Source organism: Mustela nigripes, chromosome 15 (genome assembly GCF_022355385.1).
Source record: "Mustela nigripes isolate SB6536 chromosome 15, MUSNIG.SB6536, whole genome shotgun sequence".
NCBI classification, from domain to species: domain Eukaryota; kingdom Metazoa; phylum Chordata; class Mammalia; order Carnivora; family Mustelidae; genus Mustela; species Mustela nigripes.
Genome location: NC_081571.1, coordinates 31819000 through 31837376, shown reverse-complemented (window position 1 = coordinate 31837376; position 18377 = coordinate 31819000). Strand labels below are relative to the sequence as shown.

The 18377-nt window shown below is 37.9% G+C and overlaps 1 protein-coding gene across 1 annotated transcript in view; it reads right to left on the bottom strand.

Annotated features, from left to right (window-relative positions):
- VWA8 (von Willebrand factor A domain containing 8) overlaps positions 1-18377 on the bottom strand; it is a 326523-nt gene that overhangs the window by 84984 nt on the left and 223162 nt on the right. The window contains exons 30-36 of the mRNA XM_059378120.1: positions 18040-18150; positions 17083-17147; positions 16478-16603; positions 15255-15364; positions 14457-14611; positions 9976-10171; positions 2669-2750 (exon numbers count right to left, since the gene is read on the bottom strand). Of these exons, the coding sequence (XP_059234103.1) occupies positions 2669-2750; positions 9976-10171; positions 14457-14611; positions 15255-15364; positions 16478-16603; positions 17083-17147; positions 18040-18150 (845 nt within the window). The remainder of the gene's footprint in view (positions 1-2668; positions 2751-9975; positions 10172-14456; positions 14612-15254; positions 15365-16477; positions 16604-17082; positions 17148-18039; positions 18151-18377) is intronic.

The window sequence follows — 18377 nt, the reverse complement described above, 5'->3', positions numbered from 1 at the left end:
TTTACCATGAAACTTGAAAAGTCTATGGGCAATTTCTTCAATATGTCAAAAAACAGTGCTGAAAAAAAGTCACGTATTTACCACAATTTGCTCCCCAACTCTAGAATCTCTTCTTTACCTTGTTTTAAATGTATCTTCTCCTTACTACATTATAGCAAGGTCATTGAAGAATGCATAGAATTATAGTAGAGTGAGGCCCAGATTTCCAAACACCCACAGATGAGAGCTAGGCAGTATCATTTTACAGATGTAAATAATACAAAAACTTGAGGAAAAAGACTCAAGCTTTACTGGGGGCAAAAGTGATGTATTCATTTTGGCCCTGTAGTTACAGTGTTACTGTATTTTCTGTTATTTGAAGTTAGCCATCAGATGGAAAATTCCAGCTATCTAGCGGAATGCTAAATTTAAGCAACTAGCAGGAAAACTGAAATCCAGATGGGTTGTTCTCTTGGATTGCATATATGCCAAAAATGGCAATAGCTAATCTCAAGAGAAATTCAGGATATACTGATAATGAACAGACTCCAAATCACATGGCACTTGAAATATGGCAAGTCCAAACGGAGATGTTCCAAAAGTGTAAAATACATAACTGATTTCAAAGACTAAGAAGAAAAAAGGAATATAAAATATCTCATTAAAATTTTTATATTGAATATGTGTCAAAATGATAACATTTTATGTTTTTAAATTTTTTCAAAAAATATTTATTTATTTTAAGGAGAGAGTGTGCATGATAAAATGATAACATTTTAAATACATTGGGTCAATAAAATGTGATTAAAGTCAATTTCACCTATCTTGTTTTCCTTTGGAAAAATATGGCTAATAAGGAATTGACAATGACACATCTGGCTTGCATTCTGTCTCTGGTGGGCAGTATGGAGGCTCTGAAGGACTGCCTTGTGGTGTCCAGCTGGCCTGGGCTCTTTACACAGCTGCTCTGCCAGATGTTCCTTGCACGGCAGGTATCACGTACGGTTCACACAGAAAGTTAAAAGAGAAGAGCAATGAAATAAAAGCCAGGGCTAATGAGAGAGCAATTAAGAGAAATACTGGGAAAAATTTATTAATGGTTTTAGAAATGTAAAAAACACAAAGTTGTTCTTTGCTTTTGTTGCTTGAATTCATAGTGTATTTTAATAAGCATATACTTCATATGGAATGAGGAATTTCCCCAAATGACTAAAAGCCATTTTCCATTAAACTGACACATTAAGGTGCTCTAAGAAGGCATATTTATATATGTTGGAACAAGTAAAGCTATTTTTTGAGTAATGCTTTGATTACTTATATTTATTGAACCCGATTAAGGGTCCTAAGAAATGAAACTGTGTTTCTGAGTTACTGTGTACTGTCACGCTGGGCTGGTTTCTTCTAGGGGGTTGGAGGAGTGGCTGGTGATGCTGAGGGTGACTTTCTCTCATGCTGGAAGGCTCTCCAGGCTCCTCTGTTAGAGAGTTCAGGTGAGGTTTTCTCCCTGTGTTGTGAGGGCTCAGTCGCCTATAAGGAAGTATATGTTATGAGGGGATGTGGTGTCAACCTAGGCCAAAGCAGAGGAAAAGATTCGAAGAAGGAGGTGCTGGCTGGGGAGCAAAGTAAGGAAGAATGAGGAAGCTGAACCAAATAGACCAGAGCAGGTGTGTGGTTCAAGTAAGAGAGGGAGATCAGGAACGGATGCATCCAGAAAGGGATGGGCTACTAGTGAGGACACTGTGATCCTCAAGCGTAGAAACCAAGAATGTAGTTTTCCTTCTGTGTCCTCAGTCTAGTGGATTTACGTACCTTGCTTCCATCACTGGACAATAACAGAAGCAGTGAATGGTCATGAGTTCCATTCAGAAACTCTGGAAGACTTTAGCTACTGAATAGCCTTCACAGCATTTTTAAAAACCGTTTTAAAAAATGCTATTTAAATTCATTGACATTTTGAACACATTCACCTCTGAAAACTAATATATAAAGTTAAAAAATACAGTGGTTGCAGCTCGAGAGTATTATGCTAAGCAAAATAAGTCAGTCAGAGAAGATAATTACCATATGATTTCACTCATATGTGGAGTTTAAGAAACAAAACAAACAAGCAAAGGGAAAAAAAAGAGAGAGAAGGAGAGAAACCAGAAACAGACTCTTAACTGTAGAGAACAAACTGATGGTTACCAGAGGGGGATGGGTGATGCAGGTGATGGGGATTAAGAAGGGCACTTGTCGAGATGAGCGCAGGGTGGTGTATGGAAGTGCTGAATTACTGTCCTGTGTACCTGATATTACACTGTATGGTAACTAATGGAAATTCAAATTAAAACTTAGAAAAAAATAAAGTTAATAAGATGAAAATTTTCTCCAATACTGAAAACACTGTTTCAAGTACAGAAAAATTTATCATTGGGGATCAGTCAATGACTAGATCAATGATAGAGAAATGAAGCCTTCAAAGGCTGTTAGACTTATACCTATATAATGTTTGAACATTTTTCCCAAATGAAAATAAAAATAGCAGTAAAGCATGCAGAACAGCAGCAAGATACAAGCTAACTGCAAGTGGAGGGGGGAGAGCTTTGTTCTTTCAGGAGACAAAAGCACAGATTTATTTGGAATGCAGAGTAAGACTTGACTTGCTCTTGATCTGACATTTGAAATGAGAATAAAGGTGAACGTGGCTTACCTGGGAACAGGGATATATCGGAGTTTCTTTGATTGAAGGTCAGTGATTTCTATATAACCAGCTGTTTGTGGAGGGGTCACATCTGCAAACAAGTCATGGTATGAGCTGAGTATTAAATTATTGCATGATACCAACGTAAGACCAGCAGAAAGCACGAATGTTGCTAGAAGTTGAATGAAATTACCAGTAGCCTAGGACAGAGCTCTGAGACCCACCTGACAAGGTCCTGGGCCAAATCTAGTCTGTAGGGTTATGTTTTGGTCAAGAAAACACAAAGACTGTCAAATACATGCACATCAGACCATGGTTCTTTACTGTCCAGAAATGACCTGAGTTCTTTTCTTTGTCTTTGCTAGCTTTCCAAGACGAGCCATTTTAGCACTTACAGTTTATTTAAAAAGATTTTTTCACCTGAATTCTGTCTTTCCTTCCTAGGAAGTCAAAACAACAGTACAAGCAGCCACTTTGTAACTGGACTGACTGGGAATAAAATCCTGACTCTGATATTTCCGAACCGTGTTTTATGCTGGTCAGGTTAGGTACCTCGCTTCTTCTGTCATTTGTAAAATGGGGATCACAACAGCATCTGAGCAGCACAGACATTATTTTGAGGATCATTGGCCCCACCAAGACAGGAGAGGGTGAGGTGAAGGTAGGTCTGTGCAATGAGGACTCTGGACCATGGAAATGATGAAAGGGTTGGATGGGGAGAGGGACAGGGTCTGATATACGGAGGCCAGGCCCCCCTCCCTCTGATCGTGGAATTGTTTCCCAGCCAATTCCAGGGGTCTGCTGACTTCTCTTCCAAAGCCCTGAGAACCACCACTGACCATCATGTGCTGCCCCTACTGTGTGCCAGAAACTCTGCTCCGTCTTGTCTTTCTGGGCAGTTTTGAATCCTAACTGCAAAGACTCATGATTCCCACTTGAGTGAGGAGGGAACTGAAGCTAACAGAAGTGTGAGGGTAATGTGACCTGCTTGAGGTGACAAGGCTGGAGAGTGACAGAGATGGCACTCAAATCCAGGCCTTCTTGGCTTTGCAATCTCTGCTCTGTCCGCCCCTCCAGGTGACTCCTGCCTAAGCTGACCCGAGGGTTATGATTTTGAAAATAGCCTCATTTTAGAAGATATGGGCCATTAGTGTCTTTAAAAAAAAAAAAAAATCTCCCCTACACAGAACCCATACTTTTTAAAGATTTTTTGTCTGTTGTCCATCTCTTATTACAACTTCAGGTTTGAATGAGATGTCCAGGACGTTCACACTGAATTTATCCAATGTAGTTTACAAAAAAAAATAAGAAAGTAAGAAACTTCGTATTTTTATTCATGTTTGTAGACAGAGATTTTTGAGTAGACCCTCTAAAAAATTAAAAACTCAAAATATGTCTTATTTATTCAACAAACAAGGTTAGGTTTACTTTGTACCAGACACTATACAAAGTACTGAGGAGAAAGAAGGAGATGGGATTCCTGCCTCATCTGAGGAGCCCACAGCAGAAACAGGAAAGTTCCTTACAAAACAAAAACAAACCCCACACAACAAAACAAAACCCACCAAGTGGGCCTCTGGAAACCCATAGGCCTGGGGGTTAGGTATGAGCTGCAGAGCAAGGCAGGCAGGAGTGCCAGAGATCAGAGGGTTAGGAGGCAAGGAAGGTAATGTCCAGGGCAGCAGAGGGTAAGAAAAGAGAGTTCCTATGGTAACCTGACCACCCGGCTGAATTGGCCATCCCTAGATGGCCATTTATATAAAACAAGCATGCTTATCGTCAGTCACACACAGCCTGCATTGGAAACGCTGCCTGGGACGGGAGGTCAGTCTTGGATAAAGTTTTGCACCATATATCACTTTTGACAGTTCCTGCTGCTAAGACCCAGCCGAAGTGGTTTGAATTATTTATAGACCCAGGTTCTTTGCCAAAAATGACCAGTTATTGAAGCGGCTGCCTCATTAACTGACTTACATGTTGGCTTGTCACTCACGGGTGCTTTTTCTTCGTAAGTAGTAGCGAGAAGCTGAGCTGGGGCTGTGGCCACCAGAGCTTTCAGACGGCCCGTGAAAGCGAAGTAAGCCAACTTATTTTAAAATATCTTTTCTTTCACTGTGCAAATTAATTCCATGGCATAAAGAGGGTGAGAAAATGCAGTAATGGCTGTGTCTATTTCAAGAAGGGGAAAGTAAGAATTTTACTCCTGGTGCTAAAAAATATTTTCACGTATCAGAAAAGGCACTTCGTGGCTATAAAGCACTTTTGAAAGCAGTATTAAGGGAGTGGTGGTGGAAATGGTAATGGGGAGCACTTGAAAAATAATCAGCATTGATGTTTACTGATTTGAAAACGAATCGGCTCAGAATGCATGACTGAATTAAGGAAGCGAACACCGTGGCCAGATTTCCCTCCAAACTTGGCCAAATCCTTGTCTATCCATTTTAAACGTTTCAACACTGGAGAGAGGACAGAGGCTCAGTAAATTTCCATTACATTTATAATCCAGGTGGATTTCAAGGATAGGTATAAGCTATGCATGAGCATGAGTTCACTAACGTCAAAAGGGAAGTCACAGCTGCGTATTTAGCGCACCGTTCCCGCAAACGGTTGGGACAGCTATGTGCACAGCGCCAAGGTTAGGAGGAGGTATAAAAGTTGTCAGGCAAAACAACCAAGAACAAATTCAAAGGGAAGATGAAATTATATTAAAAAATTCACTACTTTTAGCAATGAAATTCTATGTACATCTGTTAACTACCAAGTTTAATGCATTTCTGTGTTCACAGATTAAGAGTGATGTGTGCCCTGCAATCATGCCAATGCCAAATCTTTGAATTTACTCAAAGTTCAAAACACAGATTATCACTTTTAATCCAGAGTTGTTATTTTGTGTTTGAAGAGCTGAGGTCTGTGATTAGAAAGAAAGAAAGAAAGAAAGAAGAAAAGAAAAAAAGAAAAAAAAAAGCAGCTAACAATTAACTAGGAAAAAAAAGAATGGAAGAAAGCAGTAAATCTCTCCCTGTCTGCATTAAATAAAAATTATGCCATCTTTATGAAAGCCACCAGGAGAATAACCTCTATAGTTTCCATTGATTTCTTTAATAAAAGGCTGATCTGCACTAGTTCCTGACTAATCAGACTGTTGGACTCTATTTACTTAAAAAAAGGCCAAACTATTTTTTATACCCGTGTCAGCTCAATGACTGCTTCTTAACCAGGGCAAAGATTTCTTTCTTTCTTTCTTTTTTTTAAAAAAGATTTTATTTATTTATTTGACAGAGAGAGATCACAAGCAGGCAGAGAGGCAGGCAGAGAGAGAGGAGGAAGCAGGCTCCCTGCTGAGCAGAGAGCCCGATGCGGGGCTCGATCCCAGGACCCGGGGATCATGACCTGAGCCGAAGGCAGCGGCTTAACCCACTGAGCCACCCAGGCGCCCCCAGGGCAAAGATTTCTTATGCCATTATCTTTCCTCTACTACTCTGGAAGTTCTATACTCTACTCCTAACTTACTGACACACAAACTTAACATCGTTATCCTTCCTCCTGAACAAAGTAAGGCACTTAGAACACTTTAACATTAGTCACTCCTCTCCCTAAGTTGTGGATTATAATTGTCTCATAGTTTTGATATATGCTTTTTAAAATTTCATGAACTTTTATTATTTTTGTTTCTTATAATTGATGTTTATTAGCCACATATTTACTACTTTCTCAAGTGTCCTCATCTGAACTGTTGATTCCTAGGCCTGTGCACAGCTATCCTCCTGGCATCTCCCTTGGTCATTCTCCTAGGAATTTTTTTTTTAACAGCCCACATTTATAAAATTCTTCCTGTGTACCAGATACCATGCTAAGCACTTCATGTACATTTGAAATACTTAAGGAGTATTACTTAAACAAATGAGGGGAAATAAAATTCCTAGCAACCAAGAGAAAAATGGTAAAAGATATAAACAGGCAATTCTCAGAAGAGTAAATCACAACATATGGAAAGATTCTCGGGGTTATTAAAAATTAGGGAAAGATAAACTGAAACCATAATGAAAGGTCTGATCCCTTCAAGAATACATAAGGATGGGGAGCATCAGGACCTCTTTAATGCACCTGGAACAACATTGGGAGACAATCTGGTAATTCTAGTCTTAGATATGTACCCTGTGGACTCTCAGCATGTACACAAGGAGAGGGGTACAAGGATACTTGTTGCCCATTATCTGTAACAGCAAAAACTGGAAAGTGTGTGTAACAGAGACTAGATGAATCAACTGTAATGTTCTCCAGTGAAAGTCAATGAAGAAGCTATCAATAAAGATGATGACAAAGACCATCTCCTTTGACCGAACTCCTGTGAGCTCCTTTGGATCCTCTTCCAACTTTTGGGCTTCTGTGTTCATCTCTGTACCGTTCACTTTCAGCAAGAGTCCTTCTAAGTCAGAACCCCCCACCCTCCACATGTGATCAGGTTCCTCGCCCTCCACCCTCCATAATCACCCTGGCCTGCCTTCAGCAAGTATTCTCCGGGGTCAATTTAGCTGCAAGTCTTCCTTTTCCCTGATTTCCTTTCAGTAGTTTTCTATCTATTGATCCCTACCAACAGTTAGAAGATCTATGCACTCACTATCAAGTGGTGTCAAAGCTAGAAAGGAATCCAGTGTGCTAGTAGTGGAGGGATGGATACAGAGATCAGTGGAACACAACTGAAGATACAGAAATAGATGCAAACATATGTGGTCAGTTGATTTTCAGCAGAGGTCCAACAGCTGAAATTCAATAGAGAAAGGACAGATCTTCCAGCAAATGGTGCTGGAACAAGTGAATATCTGCATACAAAACAATGAGTCTCAATTTACACCATGCACTGTATTTAAAAAATTACCTCAAAATGGAGCCTTAAATGTAAAATCTAAAATTATAAAATTTCTAGAAGGGAAGTTTTCCTTTCATCAAAATGGGAGAAGATATTTGAAAAGAATATATTGGATAGTGGACATGTACCCTGAATATATAGGGAACATACAAAATTCTTAAAAAAAGCAAAAACACCCAAATCACCCAAGGGCAAAAATCTGAGACATTTCACTATGGAAGGTATATACGACAAGATGCTCAACATCATTAGGCACTGGGGAAAATGCAAATTAAAATCATAATGAGATATTGCTGCACACCCACTAGAATGGCAAAACAGACTATACTGGCAAGGAGACAGCAGAACTTCTTTGCTGACAGGAATGCAAAAGGTATTGTCACTTTGTAAAACAGTTTGGCACTTCTGTCATATAATGTAAAAATGCCATTCCTACATTATTGTCAAAAAGTAGAAAAGATCCAACTATCCACCAACTTGTGAGTGAACAGACAAAGTGTGCACATCCACACATGAGACTACTACTTGGCAATAAAATGAACTACTGGCACACACAACGATAGAAATGATTCTCAAAGACATGATATTCGGTGAAAGAAACCAGAGTTGAGAGACCATATACTGTATGATATCGCTTATATGACCATTCTGGAAAAGGTAAATCCATAAGGACAGAAATCAGATTGGCCAGGGGACAGGGAGTAGGTGAAGAGGCTGACTGCAAGTAGCCTGGGGGAGGTTTTTGGGGAGATGGAACTGTTCTCTGTCAGTTCTGGTGATGGTAACAGAACTGTATGTGTTTGTCAAACTCATAGAACTATCCACAAACTGAACAATATATAACCTAACCTTAACTGCCTAAGAACAAAGGCATACTTCAAAAATATCACTGTGTCTGATGCGTGGAGAATGGGAAAGAATGGAAGAGGAAACACCAGAGGCTGTTGCAATATTCTAGTTTAAGATGGCAGTGATTTGGACATTGGTAGTAGAACTTTAGTCAAGTGGGTGGAATCAAAATATATTAGTAAGGTTGTATCAAAAGGACAAGGTAATTTATGATGGGGTTAGATAGAGAGGATGAGGGAGAAGAGCTATCAAGGAAGCCTCCCAGGTGTGCTGAGTTCTAGTACAGAATTTCTTGTATTTCCTGGAGTGGTGTCATGCCCCTGTACCTTTCACACAGGGTACCTCTTCCTGAAATAATTCCTTCATTTGATTCACTCCCATTCATCTTTTCAAGGGCCAGCTCATAATCACCAGTCTGGACCATAAGCTTCTCCTTTTATAGATCACCTTGTGAACATTCCTATCACAGCACTGTACTGAGATTGTCATTTTATTCAGCTGCCTCTTCTACCTTAAGAAACATTTTGAGGAAACGGTGATTTCTTTGGAAGGAACTAATTCTAAATATTATGATATAACCAGGACTTGTCAAACCCAGTAGCAGATTATAATATAATACATTTAGCATTATATTTATTAAGTCCACAGTGATGATAACGAATGTAAACATAGGACAACATGTTACTACCAGGGGCTCAATGAGCAAATATTTTCATAATTATCCTTGATGATGAAAGCCCATATAGTTCAGTGAAAAGAGCCCTAGGCTTGGGACTGGAAGATGTGATGCAGATCTGGGCTCTGCCGGCCACTGGTGGGGCAGCCCTTGGCATGCCATCTTATCTCCCTTCATCAGCTTCCCTGCATACAAGTTCAAGAGTACACTGATGACAGAATGGAGATTTGAAGATTAAATAAGAGTAAGGAAAAGGGATCGGCACAGGACCTGGCCTATGTTTTGCAGTAATAAATGTAAGATGACTCTTGGGAGCACTGCTTAGGGGATCAGTCTGCATGACTCCCTTTCATCATGGGAGCTTAAGACAAAAGTCAGCCCCATTTTCTGTGCCTTATGGTCTAATAATTTCTAAAAGTCTCTTTGAAATCATCTGCTTCTTCTCTTTTTTTTTTTTTTTGGAAAAAGATTTTAGTTACTTATTTGACACAGAGATAGGTAGAGAGAGAGAGAGAGCAAGCATAAGCAGGGGGAGCGGAAGAGGGAGACGGAGAAGCAGACTCCCTGCTGAGCAGGGAGCCCGATTCGGGACTCCATCCCAAGACTCCTGGGATCATAGCCTGAGCTGAAGGCAGATGATTAATGACTGAGCCACCCAGAAGCCCCTGAAAGCATCTTCTAAGTAAAGTTACTGTGTAGACTGTAAGGCAAAGGAAGAAGAGTTTTAACAGCAGTGCCTTCTACCACACTGTGAGAAACTGAGTGAAAACTTTCTGAGTACGCACAGAGGTCTTTTTAGCTACCAGATGCTGGTAGAATTATTCACATTTATACATACAGAATGATAATAATCAATTAAATATCCCTACCCAAAGCAAACTACCCTTACTACCTCGGCAAATTAGGAATTGGTAAATTTCTTACCTTTTGGGTAGATATCTTTTAGAGGGACTTCTCCTGGGGGCAGGATCCTGACTATCTGATTAGTATCTAAAAGAGTCACACAATTGCTCTGTTTTGGAGTTTCACTTTTCTTCTTTCCTCCATAGAATGTTCTGTCAGTGACATTTGGTTTATGCAGGGATGATGGCCTTTTCCAAGAATAGACTTCACTGGGTGACTGAAAGAAAGAAAAGATCAGAGTACTGAAATATAGGGGTGCCGGGCTCAGTCGGTTCAGTGTCTGACACCTGATCTCAGCTCACGTCTTGATCTCAGGGTCGTGAGATCAAGCCCCATGCTGGGCTCCAAAAAGAAGTACTGAAATAGAGTTGACCCCTGAAGAACACAAGTTTGAACCGTGCCAGTCCACTTACACGTGGATTTTTTACAGTATAGTAAATGTGTTTTATCTTCCTTATGATTTTCTTAATGACATTTTCTTTTCTCCAGCTCACTTTACTGTACATACATAATGTACAGTAACATACAAAATGTGTACTCGACTGTATATGTTATCAACAAGGTTGTCAGTCAACTGTAGGCTATTAGTAGTTAAGTTTTGGGAACTCAAAAGTTATTCATGGAGTTCTAACTGTGTGAAGGGGTTCAGTGTCCCTAACTCCCATGTCGTTCAAGTGCCAACTGTACTATAAATTACATTCACCACGTCTGGTACAATGCAGCCCTTTAAGTAGGTACCAGAGGTAAACTTATATTTGACAAGTGTAAGAAAATCAAATTACTTCTTAACCTTCTTGATTTTCATATAGAAAATAGCTATTTCACCAATAATCATATTTCTCAGGCAAATGTGAAATACACAACATACTTTTTATGTTGAAATGAACTATAACTAATAGAGGGAATATAACAATATAGTTTAAAAATGAAATAAATATCTGATTCATCTACTTTCTGGCATTACCAGCATTCTGAAGTCCCTGAATGTGTCTTTCCATTCACATTTTCCTTCAGTCTGCCCTAGATGTTTAGAAATCTTCTGGAATTTTGTGTATTTATTCCCTTTTGCTTTACTTAATATATATATATATATATATATATATTTTTTTTTTTACCACATATGTATTTATATACATACCCCAAGATCGTAGATATTTTCCTATGTATTCTCTAAACATTTTAAAGTTTTGTCTTTCACATTTAAGTCTTTAACCCATTTGGGATTTATTTTTGTGAATTGCATGAGACACAGATTAATATTCATCCTTTTTCCACATAGATAGCTAAGTGTCCAAATACTGTCAAATACCTAACAGCACTGATCAACACTACTATTATAAAATACAGTTCTGAGTATGTATGCATCTGCTGCTCAGCACTTTATTCCACCCTCTTTTTTTATTTTTTAATTAACATATAATGTATTATTAGCCCCAGGGGTCATTCCATTCTCTTATTTATTTTTCTACCCCTATGTCCATACCATTGTCTTAGTTACTGAAGCTTTACAGTAAGCCTTGAAATTTAGTAGGGCAAATACCACTGCTTCTACTTGGTTCTTCAGGAACATCTTGGTTATTGTCTTTGCTCTTTCATAAAATTTTATGAGAGTTGGATTTGCTCTGCATACTTGTTAGTATTTGATATTTGTCAGTATTTTTTTATGTTAGCCATGTAGTTGTGTCTCATTTTGATTTTAATTTGCATTTCTTGAATGACTAATGATGTTGAACATCTTTTCATGTACTTAATCTCTGGATCCTCTTAAATCAAGTGTTCAAGTCTTTTGTCACCCCCCCTATATTTACCTTGTTACCTCTGTATCTATCTAAATATATTGAAAACTGTGAATTCACACAAATAGATTCAATTCCAATGCTGACTATAGGATTCATTCTAGTGTTCTTCCTTTCTCTATCTGTAACTCCCTTTTCCAATAGTGAGAAACTAGACTTCATGATCTTTAAAATTTTTACTTTATTGCTGAGTTCCACCAAATGTGACTCATATTCCATCCCACTACCAACCTTCCCTCTCAGGCAAATGCCTTCCTTACTCTGCTTGGTCCTGACAGTCAACACTGGGCTATGCTCCTGAATGGACGCCCTCCTCACCTTACTTGGGCTCCTAAATCCTACACCCTACCTCCACCTCCTCAGGGGCACCACCTGCATCCTACCTGGAGTTCATTTCCATCACAGGTGGTTACACCTTCCCCCATATGGGGTGTCCTCACCTCCTCAGCCTCTGACCAATGTCACCTTATACTGTTTGCCCATTTTCTATATTGGATGATTTGTTTTCTTGCTCTCGAGTTTTAAGCAATCTTTGTGTGTTTCAGATACAAGTCCTTTGTTGGAAATATGATTTGCCAACATTTTTTCCCAGCCATATCTTTTCATTCTCTTAATAGTGTCTTTTATAAAGCTGAAGTTTTAGATTTTGATGAAATTCAATTTATCAGAATTTTGTTATGGATCATATCTGAGATGCTCAATAGAGTATTTGATAGAAGTGATGATGGTATCTTGTCTAATTCTTTTTTTTTAAAAGATTTTATTTATTTATTTGACAGACAGAGATCTTAAGTAGGCAGAGAGGCAGGCAGAGAGAGAGGAGGAAGCAGGCTCCCTGCCGAGCAGTGAGCCACCCACTGAGCCACCCAGGCGCCCCTTGTCTTATTCTTAATATTAAAAGGAATGCTTTTAATTTTTCACTACTAAGGATGATATTTGCTGTATGTTTTTTATGGCTATTTGGCATTAGGTTAAGGAATTGATAAAAAGTTTGTAATAATTTAGGTGCCTCTGATAATGTTATAAAAAGTTAATAGGTGACATATCCCTTTATTGTTAGCTTTATGAAGAGTCAAAAGAAATTCACATCAAAGCAGAAATGCACTGTGGTATGGGAGAAAGGATACAGGCTTAAGGGTAAGTCACCCTTGACCTCAAATCCCAGCTCCTTTACTCATAATTTTTGTGGCCTAGGAGATATATCTTCTCTGTTTCTATTTCTTCATCTATAAAACCTTATAAAATTGTTTTAAAAATTACCTGTCATGTATGAAAGGGTTTAGAATAGTGCAATGCCTGATTTTTGTATTAGGGTCTAAAAAATACAACTGTTATCATAAAATGTTGAAAGGCTGCCTAACTGACCCTAGTTTTTCATTTAACAAATATTCAATAACACCTCCTTTGTATTGGTTACCATACTAAGTAGGGGGGATAAAACTTTTAATTTAATAAGGTCACGAGTCCTTCTGGTTATAAAGGATTTCTATAGGGTTAATACAAACTGTCTTATACTCAGTGCCAAATACTTTTAATTTATAACCATTTTTTTACAGTAACAGTATATTTCTATACTAATTTCTTCAATCAGAAGATCAATATTTTAAATGACTCCACCTTCAGAAACACAACTCTAATATTTTCCCTACTGATCGCAGCAATCATTAAGAAATCATATTAAACATAACTCTCATTCAGTCAAGACTGCTGTAGATACTGTATTTCAACAACATGTTTCATTTTCAGTTATATAATACCATAGCAAATGCTTTTTAGTTGATAATTAGGAAGACATATGGCAAAATCCTAAGCCACAGGGTTTTGGATTTCAGATGTCTTATACCCTGAAATAGTCACCATTCATTAATTACATTAAAAATCTGAGATTATGTGAGACTGGTATACCATCAAGCAGAGCTGCTATTTTTATCTTTAATGATTCTATTAAAAAAATAAAAGCCACAAAGGAAATTATGAAAATTAAATGTTAAATCAAAATACACGGAGCTACATCTAAGGTTATTAGATGACATCTTAGACTTAAATAACCTTTATATTTAATTTTCCCTCATTTCTATCAGGGGAAGATGGTGCCTCGTTTCACTGAAGTCAATTACAAATAGCCCCTTCTTTACAGATAACAGTACATAATAGCAGAAAGGACAACCTAAGAACAAATTAAGCTGAAATTATCACCATAATCTGGATACTGCAAACATATGATAAAGCAGAGCAAAACTCAATGGAAAGTGAACTGATGTTCACAAGTGCTGAAAACATTTAATCTATAGTAATGAGACCCCCCAACTAATTAAACTTTAAAAAACTCTAGAAGACATGTTATTTTGTTAGTCTCAAATGTTCCTCTTGACAGATTACATGAGCACACATTAAGACGACATGATGTAAAATTACCATCAGTAGTTTAAACATTTCACTGTGTCACAGGGACTCCCATGTATGGAGAATACTGGTTTCCCCTTACTAAGTTACATAATTACATTACCCTTTAAATGCCAATTTTAAAAAAGCAGTGAAAGTAGAATGTACTTTCTAATGACTGATTTGTAATACAGACTTGATCTAAAATGTATACCATAATATCATTACATTTTTAACTAACCCTCAAACAGCCTTACACATCATAGCCTGAACTGGAGAGAAGAAATATTTATTCAATAATTGAAAAAAAAAACTGGTGCTTACCATGAGATCTGGGAAGCCAATAACAACAGTAGCATAACTATTCTCATCTGAGAGAATTCGGTTAGGAGAGGCAATCTTTTGTCCCACAGCTGAACTTAAATTTTCAGATGATAGTTGATCACTTGAAATTTTATGAGGTATGCTGAGATCTGCTTCTGAAGTGTCAGAGAAACATTAGATACCATATGCCCCTAAAATGCTTCAGGAATTAATTTTTGCAAGATTTCATTCTCACCAACTCAAAAGGAAAAGCACAAGTTAAAAAAAGAGAAAACACTTTAAATTATATTCATGGCCTTTTGTTTGAGAAAAGTCAGTTTTTACAATCAAGGCATCTCCTCTAAGTGAATGCAAGTATTTATTGAATTCAAAATTTGATTAGCAATATTTATATTACCATTAATAGCACCCTGCAATAAAGACGTGAAACTGACCCACCTCACTGGTAATGGTATGTTTTAGGTTTTTTCTAAGTACTACTCTCCGCCCCCACTCCCCCCAAATGGTGATGAATTAAGTAGAAATCCTGAGGGCCTGTGTTAAAAAAAAGAAAAGATGCTACACTAGAAGACTAATGGACTTGGAACCTAAATGCATAGAGAAATTCTGATTTCTCAGTTCAAAAAATTCAAAGAAGTGAAAAGATAGTATATTCTTATTTACTAATTCTAATGTAATTACTAAGTTCTTTCTTTTGGGCATAAATTTAACATATGTTGATGTTATTGTTCTTAAATGATTCTGGAGGACTCTAAGGGCACAGCACACAGCCCTAAGCACAAAGCAAAGGGAATTTACCTTGTATAACTCCAAATCCTGTGCTAGGTGGCTCCTCTTTCAACACGTACAGCTGGCAAACCCCACTATCCTCAGAGTCAATGTGTGCAGGCTTACTTAAAAGATATTTCCTGAAAATAAACAAAACATCTATGTGAACAGTTTTTCCTCTTTAATAATTGTGAGTCCAGACTATGAAAGGTCAGAATTCCACACCCCCCCAACTCCAAAGCTTTGTTTTTATATTCTGAGTATAATTTGCAGTTTCAGAGTTCTGTTGTGAATTAACACATAACTTCTCAGCACTGTCGACAGGGAGCAGTGCATGATAACAATGCAGTAATAAATAGGAACTAAAATCCAGTACTTTGTTTAAGAGGAAGGGCTTGAGGGGGGGCGGGGGGAGCAACCCTAAAGTGACACACCCCCATTATCATGGAACCTGCTCTTGATATGATTTTGATCAGCCAGCACAACGAGTGAGAATCTGGCCTCTTACTTGTGACTAGCTGAGGGACAGAAGCCCTCAGCACTGTAATTCCCTTGATCTACTTATTTTTAAGAATTCTAAAATAGGGATGTATAAATAGCCAGAAATCTTTTGCAGCAGGATATTTCTGCTTGTCGCCCTAGGGGCAGAGAGAATCTGTATTTAGTCAGTAGAGGTAATGAATGAGGCAGGGGGACTCAAAATTCTCTGTGCACCCTACTTATGCCAAGTGCAGCTAATGTCCCTTTCCTCAAGACATATACAGTCAAGTGTGGGGAAGCAGCACAAACATGAACGTAACTAAGAGCAACCAACATAAAATGAAGAAGAAACTTCTAAGAGGTGAATTCTGGGAAGCTCCCAAAAGGCAACAGCTCTAGGACAGAGACTAAGGCCCTCTGAAGAGAGGATAAATCAAAAATCTATTTTGAAGTATCTCTAGTTTGGCAAGAATACTGAGGATTCCCAATGTACTAATAGGAAAAAAATCTGAAGAATATGGATCATATATAAAAGTCATTATGATTTTACTATTAATTTCCATGTCATTCTCTGAAACACTTTCATAATTACTCTGTGAAGTAATATTTATTTTAATTTTTCCCCACCCTTTCTTCTTTCTCCTACAGAGATACCAAATTCAGAAACTGTTAAAAGATGGATACTGGAAGTCAGAACAGTAAGGATTCTGGATAACTGATAAATATGGCTGAGCTATGGTACATTCCATGAGATGCCATGTAGATCTACCCACTGGTTTGTTTTGTCTTCCACCAGAAGCCACTTGTCCTCTGCTACAAGAAACACTGTCTTGACGTTGATGGGAAGTGAGATGGTGTGAGTTCGCCCTTCTAGGACATCCAGCACAGTCAGGCTGTTCCTGAAAGAGGAGAAGAAAACTATCTGAAAGGAAATGGTGAGGATAATGGTTGAGTAATGATGGCACAGTCATTTCATGATCTATCATGCAAATGCTAAGAAGAAGGTGTTCAAAACTAAATAATGACAAAGAAAAATGGTAATTGAGACAACTGGGGAGGGGAGCCAGAGGGAGAGAGAGAGAATCTTAAGCACCCAGCACAGAGCTGGACATGGGGTTCAATCTCACGACCCGGGGTCATGACCTGAGCCGAAATCAAGAGTTGAAAGCTTAACCAACTGAGCCACCCAGGCACCCCCAGCACTGTCTGTTCTTAGGTCTGTTTTTAAATGTTCTACAGTGTGGGAAGAGTTGCTTTTACAATAAAACATTTGCAATTTGGTTACATTGGTTTTATAATAAGGAAGTATAATTAAATGAGGAAAGAGAGTGGGCAAAATAAAGATTCCAGTTTAAATCTTCTATAACAAAGAGCTCACCCATTTTCTTTGTAGAATACTAGCCAGTTTTTGTGTGAAAATTCTTTACACATTTTATAAGTTTCCTAAAGAAAAAACAAAATATTCACATTAAATGTGTGAGATGCAGTCATGTCTCTTCGGCTCTTTTCCCTTAAATAAAGTTCTTTGACATATAAACACGTAATTCCTTGAGAAGCTACCTCTTTATTTGCTTCGAGACTCTTATGGTAATGTGGATCAAAATATATTTTTAAAATTTATTTCATCTTTAGGATAAAGATTTTAAAAATAATGCCAAATACGGGTTAGAAATAAACCTGCTATCTGGTGATTAACTATGGAATTTATACCATGACATAAACACACAAGAAATGCTGGGTTATTTTTTGTAGATTTGGATACATTTATAGGATTTAAATTATCTGTTTTTTTTTTTTTCATGGTCTTTTAAGACTTAATTATGTTCTTTTGCAGGGCAAAAAGTAAGTCTTACTTTTTCTAATAAATTTTCTTGGACTGGCCTTGTACTTAACTTACTAGTTTAATTTAGTTAATGTATTCAAACATTTATTCATCTAGTAGGTGCAATCAGGTATCTTAGACATCAGTTTATTACATAAATCCAAAATATAAACATATAACTTGAAAACAGTTCAGTGTCTACATGGTCAGGAACTTGTCACGAATATCGTGCTTTAGAAAGTTCATGATGTTCTATTATTATTATAGTTCAGTCCTGAGAAGTCTTCATGTACATATGACGTCTACAAACAAGAAGTTATTGGTTACTTAATTATATGTGTATCTATGTCTATTTATAGGACATGAACATCTATGCGTGCATAGTAAGAAAATTCTCTTGTAGGGTGTAGTAGTAAACCACAGGTATGGAGAGGGATGGGCAGGCATGTATCTTTAAGGTAGAAAGCTCCAGAAATCCTTGGCAATTTGCTGGGCAAGTTGGGTGTAGCTTACCGTCTCCTCCTTGTTCCACCAGGAAGGTTTCTTAGATGGACTCTCTTCTGAAGGGAGGACGAGACGTCGAAGGGCTTGGCCAGTGGAATCCAATAATAGGATGACATTGCTCTGGAAATAAAGAGAAGAGTTAGAAGCTCAAGATTTGTTTCTTTTCTTTTTTTAAAAGCAGCAGCCTCTTGGCAACCTGGTAATAAAAGATACAGTGGTAAATCAAAGGAAAGATGACAATACTGAGTGAATAAAGACACTGAATGGTTTTCCTTAATATAGAATGTGAAGTATGAGATGGTTATAGGAAGGGATTTCAAATTATGTAATGCAGAATGTATTATCTT